The sequence below is a fragment of the Fistularia commersonii genome, chromosome 29, assembly GCF_037954325.1.
Source record: "Fistularia commersonii isolate RoL2024-O1a breed Wild chromosome 29, RoL_Fcom_v1.0, whole genome shotgun sequence".
Taxonomy (NCBI): Eukaryota; Metazoa; Chordata; class Actinopteri; order Syngnathiformes; family Fistulariidae; genus Fistularia; species Fistularia commersonii.
Window position 1 is genome coordinate 4872931 of NC_141312.1, and position 20432 is coordinate 4893362.

Here is a 20432-nt window from a genome sequence, read left to right on the forward strand (position 1 = left end):
GAAGCTCCAGAAACGCTCGTCCCATGGCATATTTTTAATGATGAATGGAGTCAGATTGCATCTTGCATGTGTAATTTCACAGAGCATCTCTCTTGTCTCAGAAGAATTCATGTGGGTGCAAAATGCATGAGCAGGAGACGGCAAGAGTTGACCACACCTAGTATAACTAAACAAAGCAAGATATATAATAATTTTTATACAGACTTTTTTGGTATTTTTTTCCTGTTTGTCTTCTCATGTAGCAACAGCTAGAGTGTATGAGCGTTGCACTCCCACCAATGGCGCTGCAGCTTACTGTCTGCATTACGCAATTCTCATATAACAAGGCCATTGATCTGCGCAACAGCTGCAGGGCGGTGTGAGCAGCTGTCACGTACTGCAGGTGTTGATCACTGTGAGGACCCGCAAGAGGTGTACAGTCATGGAAGCAAAACATCTTAACAAGCGAGAAAGTCAAAACCTTGGGAGTTTGTTGAGTGCGGTCTAATGTGCTAATTCTGCAGCGGTCTCAGATCAGAGATGGGTTTGCCAGCTTTCAGAGGTGAAACCCTATTTCTCATGTTTTACTGGTAGAGTGAACTTCATCTTGCTGGATTCTTATGTTTTTTGTTTTTCTTCAGAAATAAATGCGTGCATGTGTGAGGAACATGATGTTCATTCAAGTTAGGGAACTCATTCAGTGGCTGATGTTCATTAATTCATTATCTTTCAAGAACATTAAATGATGAGAAAATAGGCAAACATTCATCTCGAGTTAAAAACAGTCACAAAAAATTGTTTTTTTTTTTTTTCTCCAACCACCAGCTGGGTATTTGTTCTTGTATTCTATTAGCATGCTGGGACTAATCAGCAAAAAATGAACAACTTGGAGAAAAAAGTGGTGAAATTCACTTTTAACCAATTTGATTAAGAGACTGCTGAAATGCTACTGTGTTTGTGATTGATTATCACTGAAGTAGGCTCATACAGAAAAACACATATGAGGATTGCATACCTATGTCAATGCATATTTATTTTAATGTTGACGTTCATTCCTTCATTATCTATCCTGCAGTCTGGTCGCGGGGGAGAGCGGCGCCAATCCCAGCTGTCATTGGACATATAGAGACAAACAACCATTCACTCTTTTATTCGTACATTTGGCCAGATTGCGGTCTCCCGTGTTAAATTTCAGCTGGGTACTAATAATGACAAGAAATATAATTTTTCACAACTGCAAGACTGCAAGACCATGAACATGATGTGATGCGGCATTTGATTTATGCGTTTTAGATTTTAAATCCCTGGAATTTACAGCATCACCATAAAGGCTCAATTTGGAAAATTGAGTACCCACAGGTTTTTACCAGCAGGGGGAGGTGTAATTTTAGGATGGAGTCCTCTCTTTTAAAACTTGACTCATCTCAGATCCAGAATAAGCTCTACCTGAAGCAAATCCGCAGCACGATCCAGTTGGCAGAAACAAGATCGCACCCAGCTCTCTAGAGGAAGAGTGGGACCCCCTTTGAGTGCAATAAGCTGTATTTACTTTAGTATGCATGTGTGTGTGCGTGTGTGTGCCCAGTTTTGTGCTTGGCTCAAACGTGTCTGGAAACGACCAGAGCAACGAACGGCTGTAAATTGTTGCCAGTGAATGTAGGGTGATTATCACATGTTGAGACAATATCGCAGACAGGAAGTTGGGTCCTGAGGGAGGAAGTCCTACTGGAGACAGGTCTGCCTCCTTATTCTGCTGGAAAGGTCATTTGAGTTCATAAAGAGTGAATATATCGGCGGTGACGTCATTTATAATGGTATAAATAACAATGACGATTTTCTTTTGCTTGCGATCAGGAATGATGAGGTTTTTCTTTGTCAATTTGAGACACTCATAGACATTTATCTTGATTTAACAAAACAAAACAACTGAGTTCTCCTGTTTGCAGAGCAGCCCTGGAGTTTTAAAGTCTTACTACAAAAAGTCACCACTATAAAATAAGTCAACATCCAGGGAGCCTGTTTAGTCTTTTTCAATCTTTTTCTCTCTTTTGACAGTCCAATCAGATCTGACTCGCTCGGAGGAGGGGACAGCTGTCGGAAAAGTTTAGGAGCAAAGGGGAGTTAAGCTTTTGAACATGACAGGAGGGAGGATGGGAAGAGGGAACTCGTGTGGGAGTTTTAGGAGAGGCAAGGCAGGTAGATTGGATGGATATCTGTCAAAAAACTCTCCCAAGGACAGGTGATAAAGAGGCAATCTTGCAATTGCCGGGTAAAATATAAGCACATTATCGTGCAGCTTGAAACGTTTGGATCTTCAAAATTCATCCAAACATGTTCTAGCCAGACGGCCTCGGTCAAATCACTTCCCACTTATGAATTTTTAGATGTATTTCCTGCCTGTTTTACGCTTAAGCTCTGAAATAAATTTGTTCTAATCGAGTCACTTTTTGTCATCCACTTCCGAGTCAAACTCAAATAGCCTCTTTTTCTGATATCAACACCATATAACGGTGCAATAGACCTTTGAGGGACTGTCTACAACTTGTAGATAAGCTGCATTTATGGGCTGCTGGGGAATATGAATTTTGAGTTACAGGGTGTCCTTGGTGCTCTGGGATGGGATGGTGGTAAAGAAATTCCTGTGCAACAACGTGAGGGAGGGGGGGGGAGACAATAAGATTGTTATGAAGCAGAAAGGGTGGATTTCCACTGAAGAGAAGGGTGTGTGTGTGTGTGTGAGGGTGAAAGCTGAACGTAACGATATGGAGAAGACATTGAGTAAGTGGGTGGGTATGGGTGTGTGTTAGCGAGACATATAAAAGCTCCCTCACCCTGCACCGTGTGTGAAAGTGTGTTTGTGCCTTTGCAGTGGAGTGGACTGATACCTCATCAGGATGCATCAGCTGCTCGCGGTGACCTCGGTGCTGGTGGCGCTCTGCTCTCTACAGACTGTGGATTCCTCGGCTTATGACAAGATTGTCACCCACAGCCGCATAAGGGCCAAGCAGCAAGGGTAAGCACGCCGGGGAGACGGAGGGAGGATCTTCGAGATGGGAGGAAGTGTGACTGGATGACAAATGCCCACATTATAGAATAGTGTACAGAAGTATTCACTGATTTTTTTTTTTTTCTATGGATTATTAATTGGCACATCCACAGTCTGTAAGAACCTCTGTTGCATAAGGTGGGATCATATGATCTGCATCAAGTTTCAAATTGTGAAGAGTGCTACAATGTGATTTTTGATAGACCAATAAAGAATTCAACATTGTCTCCTTAGGATGTTTTACCCTCGTGTAGTAAATTAAGTACCCGATTTTGAAAGTGACGTTTTTTGAGGAAAATGCTTTAAATTTCTCAGTAAATCGTTTTCACAAAATTATCTGAAGACTAAGGTTTTTACATGTAAGCGTACTGTATCTCCCGTTCTTGTTTCATTCCTTCAGTTTGTAACTTCCACAAGCCCCCTATGACCCCCCCAACCTTTGCTTCCCTACACGTCCATAACCTGCACTTCCTGCTCATTCCATCTAAACCTGCATCTTACTTTGTTTGTCACTCAGACCCAATATGTGCGCGCTGCATGAGGTCAAGGGGACCAAAAAGAAGTACTTCAGCACGTGCAGGACCTGGTACAAAGGTACCATCTGTGGAAAGAAAGCGTAAGTCTGCTCTATGGAGGAAATGATTTGGATTATTTGGTTTTGCATTGAGCCCACTGCACATCTGTCTCCTACTTCTGCACAACAGTTTATGTCAAACGGCCGATGATTTTCTGCAGAAGTTGTGCCTCTTCCTCAGTAACAGCCATTCAAAAGCCCGCATGAGGAATAAATCCCACCTTACAAAGTTTCCTGCTCTGACTGATCAATCACTACCCTCATCCATTAGTTATTGTTCACGCCGCAGTGCTCAGCAGGACCAGAGACTCAGCTGTCTGGACCCTCGGGATATTCCGTTCTGCATTGCATCGCCGCACTGCCCTTTCACTGTTTTTCCCCGCAAACTTTTTCCAGGAAGTGCAAAGACCAGAGCCAGGATATTTCAAATTCTTATAATGGTTTAATGGTGATAGTTCAACCTACCAAGAGTGCATTTTCTTTATTTTTTGGCAACCTAGAGGAACTACAACATCTTCTTCTGTGTTAGTGGTAACCAGCGTACATGTTCTCTCTTTATAAACAAACTACAAACTATGTTTAGGATATGATAGAGATCTGTCTTTGTCCACACGGCCTTCCTCACACAGTTTGCTCCTTTCTTGTCTTGTTGATGTTGTAAACATCAGCCCAACAGTGACTGATGGCCAGGCGCTCCTCTGGCATTTTTTGACTTTTCATGCTTTTAGGGTTTTTTGTGCAGCATGAATGATAGAATATTACCATTTGTATCTCCAGGCTCATCATTTTCAGTTGCAAGTGTGCCTATGAGAATACATGTGTGTGTGTGTGGGTGCATGAATGGCCATGCAACGATCTTTTAAGTGATATCCCTATTCAGATTTATATCCATTTATATTTGTATCAGATTGGCTTAATGTCTGTATCAGAATGAAACAGTTTCATTCGACAGTAAATGCAGCTAAAATTTGAGTACAGAAAAAAATGAATGATACATGAAAATTGTCAGAATTCAAAACAAACGGCACATGCGCACTGACGCGTAGATGGAGTGTAAGGCTCGGCTGGAGATGTTTGAGCTTGCATGGCGATGGATAAGTGAATTATGTTTTTTTTCATTGCACTCATCTCCATAAAAAGGGGGGGGGGTAATAAAACTGTGCAAACACATTTTGGCGCAAAATGGTGCAAAAAGCAGATACATTAACAGTAAGGAGTTGAAACACATGAAATACAGATCTATACTTCATGTACAGGAGGTGGGTGGACAGTAGTGCAGTGGTTCAGAATAGAATTGTCAGAATTAATCTTAAATTAAGAACAAAATATAGAATATGTATTAAAAGTGATCACTTGAGATTATTCACATCTGTGTGTTTACACTTAATGCACTGCCAATCTATTGATTATATGAAATGAAAAATTTAACTCAAAGAAACTAAAAAAAAAACCCCAACAAGCTAAGTATTAAAAAAAGGAAATCTTGCTGCTGTGTCACTTTGTTGGCTTCAGCAGGAAAATGTTTCAGCAGCAGTTTAGGGTATTTCTGACAGCTGCATTTTTTTTTTTTTTACCGGAGTTGGATTTGCTGTTGATGGCTGATTAGTCAACAGGGTGTGTGTCTGCTGGAGGGACATCTCAGTCTAGCCACATAGTTGGTAAAGGAACACACTTGAGTTTAAATAAGATTAATGATGACCCTTCAATCAGCTTGAAATAATTATTATAAATATTTCAAGATGTTTATGATTAATTTGTGCGCTTATTGATGCCACGGTGCTTTCTTCCTCAAAGCACTCAATATGCAGGAAGCAGGCGAGGGATGCTTAAACCTTGCAGGATGTATGCCTTTATCTGTGGTTATATATTAAAAATGCTTTGTGTTACAAATAAGGAAGGCCACCAACACTGGACGGAAAACCAAACCTTCACGTGGACTTAGGAGAGGCTTGTAATTGAATATTAGGTCACAGGAAAAACACTAATGTTTTTTATCCGATGCCAGAGAGCCCCACCTACTCTGAATGTCCACGCAAACATGTGTGTCTTGTTGTCTGCCGTGTCTGTGTTTCTTGTGTGACTAATAGCGTGGGACAATGTGATGAGGAACTTCAGGGACAAGAACCACATTCTTCAAGACAAGAGGTGGTTTGAGCACTTTGATCGTGCTCGTGGGTTTGGCCCGTACAAGTTGTCATGAGAGTAAAGGTCCAAGAAATTAATAAATGTCCCTTAAAATGATGAAAACACAAATGTGCAAGAGTTGAGTGTGCGACTGAATGTGTGTGTGTGTGTGTGTGTGTGTGTGTGTGTGTGCCCTGTGTTGATACATCTGGTCATCTGGAAGCCAAATGCAGTGCCACTGCCAGAAGCCTGTTTGCGAGTATTTGTCTCTGGTCTCCAGTACATCTATTATCCCGCAGAGAAATGACTTCATACTGCTCTGTCGCAGCCAGCTGTGCTGCGCTGCGCTGCACTGCTCATGTATTTATAATATTTTAACAAATGAGTCAAGCGTGATGTTTTCTCCCCTTTAAGCAACACAACTTCTCTGTTAGTTTCTTTTGTTTTATAGGTCATTCTGAAGCATCTATCCAGAGGAGAGAATCAAGTTAATAATTTGACACGCTTTCAGAGACTTCCAATAGAAAAAACTGATTCAGTAGCGTCTTCTATGCAAATATAAACAGTGATGCTGAAGGGATTGACAAGCCAAGACATGAATGAGTATGGGTTATGATTTAGAAGGCTCTCAGTGTGCTCCTGCTGGCATGTCAATACAGTAAACATTTCAAAAGCAAACGGTTGTTGTTTGTTTTGGTTGTAAGTCCTTCGGCGAAAGCGCAATTTATAGAAAGACTTTATTTCCATGTAAAAACAGAAAGCAGGATGCAGAGCCGAACAAGTCTCTTTAGCAACGCCGTCGAGCTCCAGCTGCAGGCTCCAACTGGAAATCATGATTTGTTTTTGGTTGAATCCCAATTTGACTCGTTCCAGCATTCAGGAACTCCGCCGCGGTTTCTCTTGTGGATCATTACTGAGTCATAATCGGACACTTTGATTCACCACAAGATTTTTTTTTTTTCCTCCCTTTTTTTATTTTGCATTTTGCATGATATCTGTTAATCCGGGATAAATTCTGAATATAACGTCTTCTTTGTTCAATCTCAATTCATAATCCACACGGAAAACACAATTTATCCCCCCAGTTAAATCTGGATTTTCACAGTATCTGCTCTTTCAGACTCCATTTCTCACACAGCGCTGAAGTTCGGATTCCCTGTAAACCACCCAAAGGTTGAGGAGTTTGAGGATTATGAGCGCTAACTCTGTCAGTGTGTTTTGTATTAACATGTCTTCTCAGCTTCCTGACAGGATGTTTCAGTTTGTCAAAAGCTTCTCTCTCAACCCCGTTCCCGCTCCCGTTAAAAAAAGGACACAGAAAGAGAATTGTCAGGATAGAACTCGGCCCACCTGCAGCATCACTGAATAGAAGTGTGTACTGTCAAGCTGTTTGCCTTGGAAATGAGGCAGGTTAGCGTAGCCTTTAAAAGACCCCCTTTTCTGACTCTGCTACTGTGACCGGCCCATGAATGTCTCTTTCAAACATTTTCTTTGACAATGATACTAAAATGAGTGAATCAAGCTTCAGGAATTCTCGCCGATCTTATCGCGTCTTCTAGCTTTTTGATATACGTTTTCTGAAATAATATTTTCAGATTATTCCGGTCCTTCCGTTCTCACATGATTTATTTTTGTTTATTTTATTCAATTATTTCATTATTTGGTTTTTTTTTTCTATTTGCTGTTGGAGGCCAGTTACTTCTAAAGAGATCTCATTACATTGGCCATCACAGTTTGGAGGCTTCTCCCGGATTTTGCTGTGTTTGGCTTGGTAGGGGACAGTGCTCTTGAGGAAAGTTTTCTTGAGGAAGCATTTCAATGGACTCCTCTCATCTTATTGTTTTTTTCTCTCATTGCTGCTTTTTAAAAAAAATTTTATGTGCTTGGCTGTTTTTTTTTCTCCCCAATTCCATTGCTACCCACTGCGCTATGGTTCTTTTATTTGTTTCGTAGACATATAAAGACACATAAAGGACAAGCTCACCCACGATTAAAAACCCGTGCCATTATTATATATACGCTTCTGTTAGAAGGTGGAGCTGCAGGATGGTCTGCACTCCGTGAAACGTTACCAGTATTTTAAGAAAAAAAAACACTTTTGCAGATAACTCCCAAACATCTGAAGAGAACATTAACCATCGGCTAAACAACAAATAAAATGTTGGAAATGCTTCCTCTCTGCTCCAGTTAAAGTTTCTGAAAACAACAGCTTTGTGTATATGACTAAAAAAAAGACATAATTTACAGACTTTTATGGCCAGTGTCTGCTGTAGTACTCCATCAAGTTGTTGTGTTTTGTGGCGTAACAACATGGCATCGACGCGGGTTTAAGATATCAGCAGACTTGCAATCGTCTCCCAGGCCAAGACCAAGGCCTGCATTGGCTGTTCCTGTTTAAAAACTTTATATCATTTACTTCTTCTTCAGTCAACTCCACTTATCAGGGGTTTTAAATACTTTGAGTCCAACCATTAAGGAGACACTTTATATTTTTCAAGTTGTTTTACTGTGGAGGGGTTGAAAAGTTTCATTCCTGTTAAACTCGTAGTGTGATTTGTGGACTCTAAAACCTCAATAATTCATTTCCATTTATGAGTTACCTTTAAAATGTCCACACACAAGCTCTAAATCATGCATTTTCTTCACATCTAGATATGATTCACTGATATAAAATGTGGATTCCAAAAAGCTCATATCACGAACAAGCATTTCTTGTCCTTTTTTTGGCAGAGATGTTATATATGAGTGTTGCCCTGGATACATGTCATTGGAGGGCATGAGAGGATGTCCTGCAGGTACGTACCCCCATCACAGTCCTCATCCGGCCCAAATTTCACATCTCATGTACTCACTGAATCAAAAATGTATTAATTTCACTAAAGCTATGAGCTCTGTTTCTAAATAATGACATTTTCCCTGCACCAGTGGCTCCCATAGACCACGTATACGGCACTCTGGGGCTTGTGAAGGCTACAACCACAAAGCAATATGCTGACATGTCCAGGCTGAGAGAGGAGATAAAGGGTCAAGGCACTTTCACCATGTTTGCGCCGAGCAACGATGCCTGGGATATGCTGGATCCAGTGAGTAGAGCCGAGGTCTAATCAGAAATGGATGCAGTTATTATTTTCTGTATTTAAATTTTTAAACATATTCCAAAATTCCTCACAGTCTGCACGTTCAGCCCTGGAGAGCAATGTGAACATTGAGCTTTACAACGCTCTTCACTACCACATGGTGAACTCCCGCCTTCTGACCAAAGACATGAGGAATGGCATGACGGTCACTTCCATGTACAACGACCTGGGGCTGTACATAAACCACTACTCGAACGGGGTCGGTATAAGCGCATTGTAAAAAAAAAAACCTGTTTTTTTTTTTTTTTTTTGGTCAAACATCTCTCATTTTCCAATTTCCCCTCGAAGGTTGTGACGGTGAACTGTGCAAGGATCATCCACGGTAACCAGGTGGCTACAAACGGCGTGGTGCACGTCATCGACCGAGTCATCAGCGCCGTGGGCAACACCATCAGGGACGTCCTGGATAACACAGATGAGCTCTCCTCATTCAACGTAATCTTTGAACAACACAATTCAATTAGCTTATCTTTAAAGATGACTTCCTAACCCAACATTATTTACTGGTAACTGTGCTACAACTGGAAAATTATCTGTTTAAACTAGTCTTAAAGCATGCGTAACTTCAAGTAAAAGCACACGGTAATGCTTTATATGTTGCTGACCAGGATGCGGCAGTGGCCGCTGGCATGGCGGACAAACTGGACCAGCCAGGCCATTACACTCTCTTCGCTCCCACGAACAACGCCTTCGACAGATTGGCGCCAGGCTACCTCCAGCGCATAATGGAAGACAAAACCATCATCGCAGGTAAATTGTGATACGCTCCAACCGACTATGAGTACAAGAATACCATCACTAGTTTTGTCAAAGAATATGGTTTGTAGGGGAGGATAATATTGGAAAAAATAACAAGTGGAATCTGTTTTGAATGAACTGAATGTTGGCTGGAAATATTATCAAATCAAATTGCATCAGGGCACAGATGCTATAGAAGTTGTTCTGTCTGAGAATCTCAGGAAATTTGGTTTCGGATAGTAATTTGCAGTCTGTTACGTAACTATATTGTGCCATTCTTAAAATTAAAATTCTAGATTAAGTTGAACCACGCACAGCTTAACACGCGTTCTGGCCCTGTGAGTCTGACAGTGGCTTCCTGCGAGGCTGAAGGATAAGAGCTATCTCAAGAATGGACAACTGAAACAAAATCCATTTAGCAAATTCAGCATGGAGAGTTGAGACAAAGCCAGACTCATTCACAAACACACACACAAGTCCCCGAGAATCACACGGCGAATAAGGGAGACTTATGTTTCCACAGTTGCAGCTTATCTGCAGCCCATACTGAGTCACTCTCCAGCCAATAATATCAGTGAGTAGCTTCCTCTGGGAAAACAATATATCCTCGGATACATTCTTAGACGCTTGGCAAACAAGCAGAGGATGCGTTTGCATTTTTGTGGGTTTGAAAGTGTTTTTCCCATTAGAACCAAATCTGTATGGTTTTGATTTTGCAGGCTTAGTTTTGCTTGTTCAGTTTGACAGCCCGACGCGGTCGGAGGTGTAATATAATATATGAATGTTTAGGGAAGCGCTTACATGTTCCCTGGGAGGACATGAGAGAGCTGACAGAACATGAGCGAGTAAAAATCGCAACGTCAACCTTGGATTCGACCGACCGTTTTGCAAATACAACGTGTAGTAATCCGATACGGCGCGGTTTTGTCGTCCCTTTCTTCTCCCGCCCCGCACTGCGACCCCGCTGTCTCTGAAAACCCTCAGCGTTGGTGAAATATCACCTGCTGAACAGCGTCCAGTGTTCTGAGGCGATCATGGCGGGCTCGGTGTACGAGACGGAGGAAGGAAGCGTCATAGAGGTAGGCTGCGACGGCGACAGCCTGACGGTCAACGGCATCAAAATGGTCTTCAAAAAGGACATCGTCACCACCAACGGCGTCATCCACCTCATCGACCAAGTGCTTGTGCCTGACTCAGGTAACCCACCTTGGGTCACATTTGCTGTGTCACATTTCGATGCTTTTTCGTTTGTTTCTCACCGCCCTGCCGTGTTTTTGTGATCCCGATCAGCCAAGGAAGTGACAGAATTGGTGGGAGATCAGAGTACTTTCACCGACCTGGTGGCTGAACTGGATTTGGCCGCCGCTCTCGGTGCAAAGAAGGAGTACACGCTCCTCGTCCCCGTCAACCCTGCCTTCACCAGTGAGTTTCTCCAAACTAGGGCGGCACAGTGACGCCGAAACCATATTTGTAATCCAAATGAGAACTTGTTTTATCCCAAAGGGCACAGACACGAGAAACTCAAATATAATATTCCACAACTGTCATACGGTGTTGCAAATGTCACATTAAAACTGTAACATTTGTCTCTCCTGTCAGCCGAGGTGATGTCAATGGACCAATCGCTGCTGCGACTCCTCGTGGAAAACCACATTGTGAATTTCAAAGTTACGCTGAATGAACTCTACAATGGACAGCTGCTGGAAACATTAGCTGGCAAACTGCTCCGAGTCTTCATTTACCGCACTGTGAGTGTGTGTGGGTTACTTTGTGTAATTTTGTGTCATAGTCAGAGCAAAAAAAAAGGAGAGAAGAAGAAATAAATAAGATGTATGGAAGGGCAATGGTAACAGGATGTACACTGGAAGTCTGAAAGCACTTAAGAAGCACATCAACACTTGTTAACAGTGATTTAGCTGACATTTAACTGTAAACAAAAGCAATAAAATAGCTAATTGGTCCAGTTCTTGGTTTCAGTATCAGCTGCGACTAATTTCCCAAATATTGCGCCGTTCGAGAGTTGCAATCACACAGAGGAGTGTGACAAGTCCTCCACCCATCGGCCAAACTGTTACCAGATGACTTGGACCAGTAACACCAGTCTGCGATTGTTTTCTGTTGTCAGGCTCTATGCATTGAAAATGCATGTATGGTGCGCGGCAGTAAGGTAGGAAGCAACGGGGCGCTGCATCTGATGAAGTCCATCATCAAGCCGGCCGAGAGCTCCATCTACGAGCAGCTCATTGCTGACGGACGCTTCAAGTGAGAATGATTATTTTCTCCTCTGTTTGTTCGCCATATGCCTTTCTCGGCCCGGCACGTCCAAGCAGATCGTAATATTATGAGCCTAAAGACATTAGCAACAATGCAAGCGTTGGCTGTCGCTCAATGTCGTTTCAATTGAGTAATTTGAGATTTTTTTTTCTCTATTTATTGTATTTGTAGGTTGTTTTTTGGTCTGTGCTTTGACAGAGCCTCCGCTGTGTATTCATAGTTTGGGATTCTACCCCGATTCACTTTTTGAAGATTGTTTTTATTAAAAAAAAAAAAAAAAAAAAAAAGACCCATCTTATGATGAAGAAAATTACTGATTTGGCAAATCCCAACTTGACAGTCAGTGCTGTAATTTTTTTTTAATCTCCGAGTAGCTTTGGCCCAAATGTAAGAAAATCTGTACTTGGAGTCAAAAAAAAAAAAATAAAAGGTTAGTGTTTCACGTGAGCCAATGCTGATTGTTTTTTTTACCTTTTTTGGTGGAGCAGATTGCAAAAGTGTTGACTTAGAAAAAGAAATTTAAGACCGCTGATGAAACACAGACACGGTTGAAATAAAAACTCTGCAAAGCATCAGAGTGGAGCAAAGAATGTCATGTGATGTTTTCTTTTCAAATTCTCATTTCATATCCAAAGAAAATACCATTGAATCCTTCTCATTTTACTTCAATTTGGACTTAGCGCAACCTTATTCATGTCATTAGTGTTGATTCTATTGATCTATTTTCTGCCTTTTCCTCTTCTCCAGGATTTTCTTATCACTAATGGAGACGGCGGGTCTGACTGAGCTGTTGAGGCAGGAGGGCTCCGTCACGATCTTCGCACCGACAGACGATGCCTTCAGAGACCTCAGTCAAGAGGACATGGCTCTGCTCAGAAGTCTGTGCTCACTACAAATTTAACAAAAACACACCCTGTAATTTCTTAAGGAAATTGCACAGATTATCTTAACTGATGTGATGCGTGGTTGAGGGGTGAGGTGAGAGAGGTAGCCAGCGGCGTACACGCTGTAAACCAAGTCTTCCTGTTCCGGGCAGGTGATGTGAACGTCTTGAGGACCATCCTTTTGTACCACTTCAGTAACGGCATCTTTATCAACGGTGGAATGGAAGCAGGGGTGACTAATTTGCTGAAGACGCTCCAGGGCAGCAATCTGCAAGTCAAACTTGTATGTAAAGCCACTCACATATGCATTTTCCTTTCTGTGTGTGTGTTTCGAATGATAAAGACATCGGTGTCACGTTTTGGAAATCAAAGAAACGCAACACGTTATGGTAGCGATGACTCATTTTCAACGCTGTCGGAATCACGTGCAATTTTAGGGGGAAAAAAAAAAAGAGGCGTTTCATATCTCTTTTTGGGAAAAGTACTAAAACGTGTCCTCTGAGGAAGGTGTAGATGAAATGATTGCCAATTCAGTATCATGCAAAAGATATTTTGATGACCGCACATGAACAAACGCTCTGTCCAGAGACTTTTGCCAGCGTTCACATATTTTAAACAAATACAGGGAAGAGCCCCTGTTAATCTGTTCCCTCAAAGCTAGAAATTACTGGAGGAAGGCCAGATGTAATGAAAGCAGGCTTCCTGTCTTTTCTGTCGACGCCCACCACCACCACCACCTTCAAGTCTGCATATTTGTCAGCAACCCAACCCACTGGTTTTTCCTTACCTTAGTCATGCTTGTTATCCTTATCGTTCTCCTTGTCGTCATTCCATCTATAAACACGAAAATGTTTCCACCCCCCCTTCCCATCAAGTTCAGATATCAGGCCCGCTGGACTTCCTGAGCGGATACAGGAGTGCTTGTTTAGAACATAAAACTCTGACAGGAGGGCAGGTCGTTCAAGATTTTTTCAAAAGAATAAGAGGGCTGTGATTCATGAAGAAGTTTGTTTGCTGTTGGTAAATGTTTTAGGTGAGAGGATGACAGAGAACTCTCGAGAAGGTTAGAACCATCGCTCAGTGAAACCATTGTCTTTGAGACACTGAGAGATTTCAATCACAGCAAATGAACCATCAGTGGTTTTACCGGATCTTGTTTCAAAGAGCGTGGCAAACTGCCTCCTATTTCCAGGGTTCAGTGTCTGTTGAAAAGAAGTTTTTGGCTTTTTCCCCAAAAAAGTTCTCAGCTTTACGCACTTCCAGAAGGTGGCCATTGAAATAGCCTTATCTTCTCAGGTAAACAACTCCATCCTGGTCAACTCGGTGAGCGTACCGAGCAGCGACCTGATGGCAACAAATGGAGTGATCCATGTCGTGAAGAATCTCCTCTATCCCGGAGGTGAGCTGAACTTTGTACAGCGCCATATATTCAAGGAATAAGCTTAAATGTGTTCCCAATTGTTTTGATGACTTGATAATTGGTACTTTACTTGCAGATGTCCCCGTGGGCCGGCAGGACCTCCTGGTGCTCCTGAAAAAGTTGATCAGATACATTCAGATAAAGGTACGTCCAATGAAAACACATGCACTCAGAGCGAAAATTGAAATTATATTTGCTGGCTTGAATTTTACATTGGCCAATTTTCTCTTTCTTTTTTTCTGTGTTCAGTACGTCTCTGGATACCGTTACACTGAGATCCCACTCACTTTCATCAGTAAGTTGCCAATGACTTATAAGGTGCAACTATTATTGTATTGGTAGAAATCTAATCTTAATTGTGTTGCTTCACAGAAACAACCATTACGACTACCAAGTACAGTGGAACAGGTAAGATTGTGTCAGCATTTTTAGTGCTTGATTTCAGTTGAAAAAAATAATAATATGCAACAAACCGAATTCACCGAACGAGACACGGTCAACTCCCCCATTCAGCCACGTGCATATTACATGCATATCATTGCTCACAAAGGCGTCTTCCATGGTCCTGATTATCCACTCTTTAGCTGAAGTCCACTTGGCCCTTTTGGAGTGTTTAATCATGTCCTTTAAGGAAGAAGTAATTTGGCTGTCAGCAAAGCAAAGGATCCTGGAAGCAGTTTCGTCTGTTGGACTCGATCCATCGTACTTCCACACAGATGGGGACCGTGCCTTGATATATTGGAAAATGTAGGAAAAGCAAAGCTCAATTGCTTAAAGAAGCCAGATTGCGCAGAGTAAAGCAGTTAAAGGTCACCATCTCGGGTATTTCAACGCACATTTTAACCCACAGCATGAATCCCATTCAATGGATTTCATGCTATGTTTTATAAAAATACAAATATTATACTTGGCACTCTTTTCTATTGTTCAATTTTACCGGCAATGGACTTGTGTTTTTTTAGCTTTCCATGAGTCAAAAAGGAATTAAAAAGGCTGATTTTAATCTGTTTTAACAGCAATTACAACAAAGTATTCCTTTGTACGGTGGGTTCATAGGCCATCTTTCTCATGAAAGCAACATTTATCACGACCTCTCACAGGACATCGACTTGAAAGCTGTGCGGTGCTGCTAGTTGAAACAGAATTTTCATTCCTTGGAAAATGCGTACAGGATGAGGGAGCAGAGGTCTTCAAAACCTATTTGAGTCCACTCCCATTCCGCTGACACCGGGCTCATTGCTGTAGACTTTTCTGCTTATCAAAATGCATGATCGCATTAATCTCCCTCTCCAAAGGCCCCGGACTAACAAAGGTGGTCAAAGTCACGGAAGAGGAGCCATCTGTTACCATGGTTACCAGAGTCTTTGAGGAGGATCCCACTTTTACCAAGGTAACGAGAGTCATCAAAAAAGAACCGACGGTCACTGAGGTGGTGGTTGACGGGCAGCCCATTATCACCAAGGTAACCAGGCTGATCGACGGACAGCCTTCTATCACCAAAGTAACCCGGGTCATTGACTCGGATCCTTCCGTAACCAAGGTCACAAGAGTTATAGAGGGTACGTTGATTTATACATGCGCCAATGACGCTTTGTGATGGAATCTTGGAGACTTGATAACATGAAACCTTGTGTTGGATTCAGGTGGGCAGATCGACAAGGAAGGACAGAGGATTGAAGGTCAGTTTTCTGGCAGTTTCTCCAAGCTCCCCCTGTAGGCTTGGCTGTCATCAGAACATCCATGCATCCTCTAACTCCTCTTTCCATAGCTCAGTTGGCCACTGTCAACTCTGCATTAATTACTAATGCAAATCCTACTTTACGTTACATTCCTTGGTGGTCACCATCATCTTCATCGTCATTATCTCGCCATTATCAGGCAGAGTGTCCATGGTGTGCACTGTATTTATCCAATACATTGTGGTCATTTTTAATTTCCTGTGAATGAAACTGCAATTATTTTGCAGCTATAAACACTAATCAGAAGAAACAAAATTAATAATATATATTATATATAAATGTTTATAAATAATAATATGTAATATAAACAATGTGTCATTTTTGAAATTATTTTTAGCATTTTTCACAGCCTTTATTACTTATAGTTATTCCCAAATGTCACAATAGTGTCACCATTGATTAATAGCCTGCCAATCCATTTGTTGTTAAATCGTTGATCGTGATCGATAAAAGATACAAAAGATAAAGTTTAAAAAAAAAGAATCGGCACAAATAAACCTTTACTACCAGTGGCGGTGAAAACAATCCTGGCTGTTAGTGTTTGTGTAGTCTCAGTGCCTGCGCAGACTAATTCTGAGGACAGTGTAATACGGCAGGCTGCCTGGCGTAAACAGTACACCATGATTTGGATTTCTGCCTTTCTCCTCTTCTCCTCTATCTTTCCATCAGTATTCTACCGTCTCATGATAGAGAGTCACCACGCCCTCATCATCACTCTGTCTAATGTACTGTAGCTGTTTTGTCCATGCATCAGCAGTGTGCAAGTTATAATCAGGCCACCTTGGCTTGTCTGGGTGGAGGGGCAGGTGAGCTTTTGTCCGCTTTCCCCTTCCGCAGCTGCTCCGCTGCTGAAATGCGGCTCTGCTTGTGGTCAAAGAAAAAGAAATACCTTTCTTTTTCCGTGCTAAGCCCCCCCTCTCCCCCCCCCCTCCCCACGCAACAACTGTACATCACAACCTGCGCAACTTGTGTGATTGTTGTGTTCATAAATACTGCACATGCGTTGTATGACTTTGTGCTGGCGGTGGCGGAGGAGGTGTTTACGGGGTGTATGTACCTGTCAGTTTGTTCATATGTCAGTTGCTAAGTCGTTAAATGACTTTCAACACCCTTCTCCGCTGCCGGTCTGAAGGTGGAGCCAGACTCACCACAGCCAACGAGCCTCATATCATTGAGGGTAGGGCCTCCTCACACAAAAATGTTTTGTTTTTTTTTTCTTTCACAAAACTGGTGTACTTTGAATGTCAACCTCATTTCCTTGTTTTTTTTTTTTTTTTTCAAACCATCTCATTTATACAGAAAACTGTTGCTGTTATATGTTATGGACATGTTGTATTGAATTTTGTCTCTGACAGCTTTATTTTCAAATTCCCAGGACCGGACTTCTCAAAGATCACCACCATTCATGGAAATCCAAATCTGATCGACGAGGAATCGGAAAGGATTTCGAAAATCATTAAAGGTAGATTTGCATGGTCCGTCAAGTCTTTTTGCAGGCTCACAGCACACTAACACGTGTGTTAAATGGATCCTATCTGCTTTATAGAAGGCGGCAGATTCGCTGCAGCCAGAAAAGTTCCAGGTAAGTACAGAAGAGCTCGCTCGACGACAGTTCAATCCAGTGACATGCACTGAGGTTCATGGCTGGTGAGGCACTGAATTCATCACGATCAGATTCACAAACATATGAACCCTACAGAGTAGCTCATTCACTGAATAAGTCAGAGTCACAAGAAGAATCCCTGGAATCCCCTACCATGAGGCAGGAGAACCACGTGCCTCACTTAGTGGCTCTTTGCAGCTGTTTTATGATTGCTCAGCTCAAGAAACGAGAAACACACATACAGTTGTTGACAAAAAAGAACTGCATGTTGGAAATGTAGTTCACCTAGCAAAAGTGTTTAAACATTTTTATGCAGAGAGGTACAGTCTGAGAACAGAGCATGCTATCAGTCAGCCATCATTGCAGGATCTGCGTTGAGGCGCAACTGTCGGTGGCCTCACCACACGTCTCTACTCAGTATTTGAACAGTTAATGTGAAAATCCAGCAATTTTGAATTAAAAAAAAAAAATTAACTGATGAAGTTAAATTAAAAATTGCCTTTAGTGCAAATTCAAAGATAAATATGACAATTTAATTTTTTTTTTCATTTTGCATGTTTTTCTTTCCAAGATTTGCAAGTGAGGCACGGCCTCTCCTGCCTCCCCTGACTGCATGTCACTGGTTTAATCATTTCTTCGTGAACGCGCCATATCCTCCGCATTTACCCCCGCTACTCTTTTACAGCTGGGATGAGAAGAAGGACGAGGTTGGTTAGGCGTCACCACAAGCCAAGGAAGTGAATCCCACACAAGGAAACCACCTCTGAGCTCACCGCAGAGAATGAATGCATCCGGTGCTCCTGGTTGAGCGCCAGAGGATTTGAAAACTGTGGACCAAGAGGGAGAGATCAAATGAATCTAGATATTTCACTATGACTGATTGTTTACTTTTCTATCCGGACCTAACTGTATCTGATGGATATGATGTTTAGGAATGCAATGAAATTAGCGTACGCAACCTGTAATGTAGCTACGGAAAAGAAATGCTGACATTTGCCAAGTGGATTGAGGGTGAAAGGTGAGATATATTCTACCCGCGACAGATTTCTTTGTTGTATTTCTTTGTTGACGTAATGGTGTCAGAATGACTGTTGTTGGCTTTTTTTGGTGCTTGTGTTCTGTGCAGCGGAAGCATTTTTTCATTCCAAAGATTATTTTGCTACAATTAGATGCCGCACAGTACCTCTGTAAATTATCAAATGTAATAATAAAAAAAAAATCTCTCTAAGGTTTCATGTCTTGCTTTCTTGTTGCCATTTTCTGCCAATACCTTCCTGAAAAGTAACTTTTATTTCTTTGAAAATTAAAAGGAAGTTTTGGTACGGCATTAAGACGCTCCTATCATTTCTGCCAGATTCTATTACTACTAAGTACATTGTTTTCTTTTGGATTGGAGTGTGTGTACATGGATTTACAAATAGAATCTGTCCACAAACTCCTCCAAGCCCTAATCTGCTAGAATCCAAAACATTTATAACGAATACTAATTTTCTGATTTAAAATCATTCTTTAAGACCAGAGACAAACCAGACCAGTTTTTTAGGGAGGGGGTTCAACAACTTGAACATGTGTTTATTTCTTGCAGCAGATTTATGGTTATCTGCTGGTTAACAGTCAAAAAAAAAATGAGAAAACCATTGCAGGCTTGAAAAATAAAATAATGGTTATGCTTTGTATAATTCGGCTCAAATTTTCCAGGAATATGTGATACTTTCCCTCAGAAGAAAACACAACATGTGACGGTGGTCAAAAAATGATGAAACCGCTTGGACCTTCAGTCGCCACATGACCAAAATGCTGCATGTCGCAGCACAGTTTGATGTTGACGCTTGTCTAATGATGACAAGGTGAGAAAAGAAGAGCAGATGACAAATGTTGGTTCACCAGGTGTGTTTGTATGAGCCGAAAAAGAATGTAGGTTTTTCAAATGAACGTGGATGTGAACGTCCATATTTGCAGATGATACCTTAATATTTAAAGCAAGTGGTTTGAGTCAGTTTTCAGTGCCAAATTGGTTAAAACCAAGCATATTCATTTATTCCCTGATTATCTATACCGCTTAGGGTTGCTGGGTGGCAGGAGCTTATCCAAGCAGTCCTTGGGTGAGGTGGGATTCAACCTGGAACCCATAGCCAGTCGTTCAGTGGGGCCACAATTGGAGACATTAAATATCATTCACTCGGTCATTCAAATGTCTGGGTTTTTAGGGTCTCCAATGAACTTACTGCATGCTTCCGGACAGTGGGAGGAAACCAGAGAATTCGGAGGAAACCCACGCAGACACAAGGAGAACATGCAAACTCTACACAGAAAGGCCCCCTTTCACATTCCAAGGTCCAGCGACCTTCTTGCTGTGATGCGGAAGCAAGCCAGTGTCAGTGTTAGTGACTCATAATGTTCCCATTTACCAGGCCGTGTGGGAAACATCACATGCAGATTTAGGAGTAGACTGAACAAAAACAAGATTATATTGCCCCTAACTGAGCCTCCAGTAAGTAAGTTCTCTTGCTTTTGGAAGCGTTGGATCGAACGTGTTTATGCCACTGTGGTTTGCCACGATTTGATCTCTGTGTTTTGATGGGCCGCCATCATGAAGTCTATTTAGAACTGACTAACACGATCAGAAATTTCAACCGAATAGATTTCAAAAGGTCTTTGAGAGCCAAGCATCACAGACTGGTTATGTTTTTCATTAGAAAATAACCGTGTCAAGATGGAGTCACCAGAAGATCTAAGGCCTACAAATATTAAATTAATTCTTCTTGAAATTCACAAGACATATTTAATGCCTAAATTAGATAAAGGGTATTCTTTATCTATTCATAGACTTTGTTATTGTTAAATCCATTGTCAAAATGTAATTTATCATTTTAAATTTTTTGTTTATGACAGCTTAAATTAAACAATTGATCAG

General features: G+C 41.6%; 1 protein-coding gene across 3 annotated transcripts; it reads left to right on the plus strand.

The window, feature by feature from the left end:
* Nucleotides 1–2775: 2775 nt before the first annotated feature.
* On the plus strand, nucleotides 2776–18750 carry postna (periostin, osteoblast specific factor a). Of its 3 annotated transcripts, XM_086176739.1 has the most exons (24): nucleotides 2777–2992; nucleotides 3543–3641; nucleotides 8454–8518; nucleotides 8649–8806; nucleotides 8895–9059; nucleotides 9149–9295; nucleotides 9469–9610; nucleotides 10583–10795; nucleotides 10889–11020; nucleotides 11198–11346; nucleotides 11724–11860; nucleotides 12620–12750; nucleotides 12909–13039; nucleotides 14053–14155; nucleotides 14253–14320; nucleotides 14426–14471; nucleotides 14549–14584; nucleotides 15472–15566; nucleotides 15639–15735; nucleotides 15820–15855; nucleotides 17048–17092; nucleotides 17291–17377; nucleotides 17462–17497; nucleotides 18204–18750. In XM_086176739.1, the coding sequence occupies exons 1-24, from the start codon at nucleotides 2874–2876 to the stop codon at nucleotides 18257–18259; spliced, it is 2493 nt and encodes an 830-aa protein (XP_086032865.1). In that variant the 5' UTR covers nucleotides 2777–2873; the 3' UTR covers nucleotides 18260–18750. The 3 variants fall into 3 exon arrangements, with proteins under 3 accessions (XP_086032863.1, XP_086032864.1, XP_086032865.1); XM_086176737.1 differs by having other exon boundaries at nucleotides 2776–2992; nucleotides 15472–15735; XM_086176738.1 differs by lacking the exon at nucleotides 17048–17092 and having other exon boundaries at nucleotides 2776–2992; nucleotides 15472–15735.
* Nucleotides 18751–20432: the final 1682 nt, after the last annotated feature.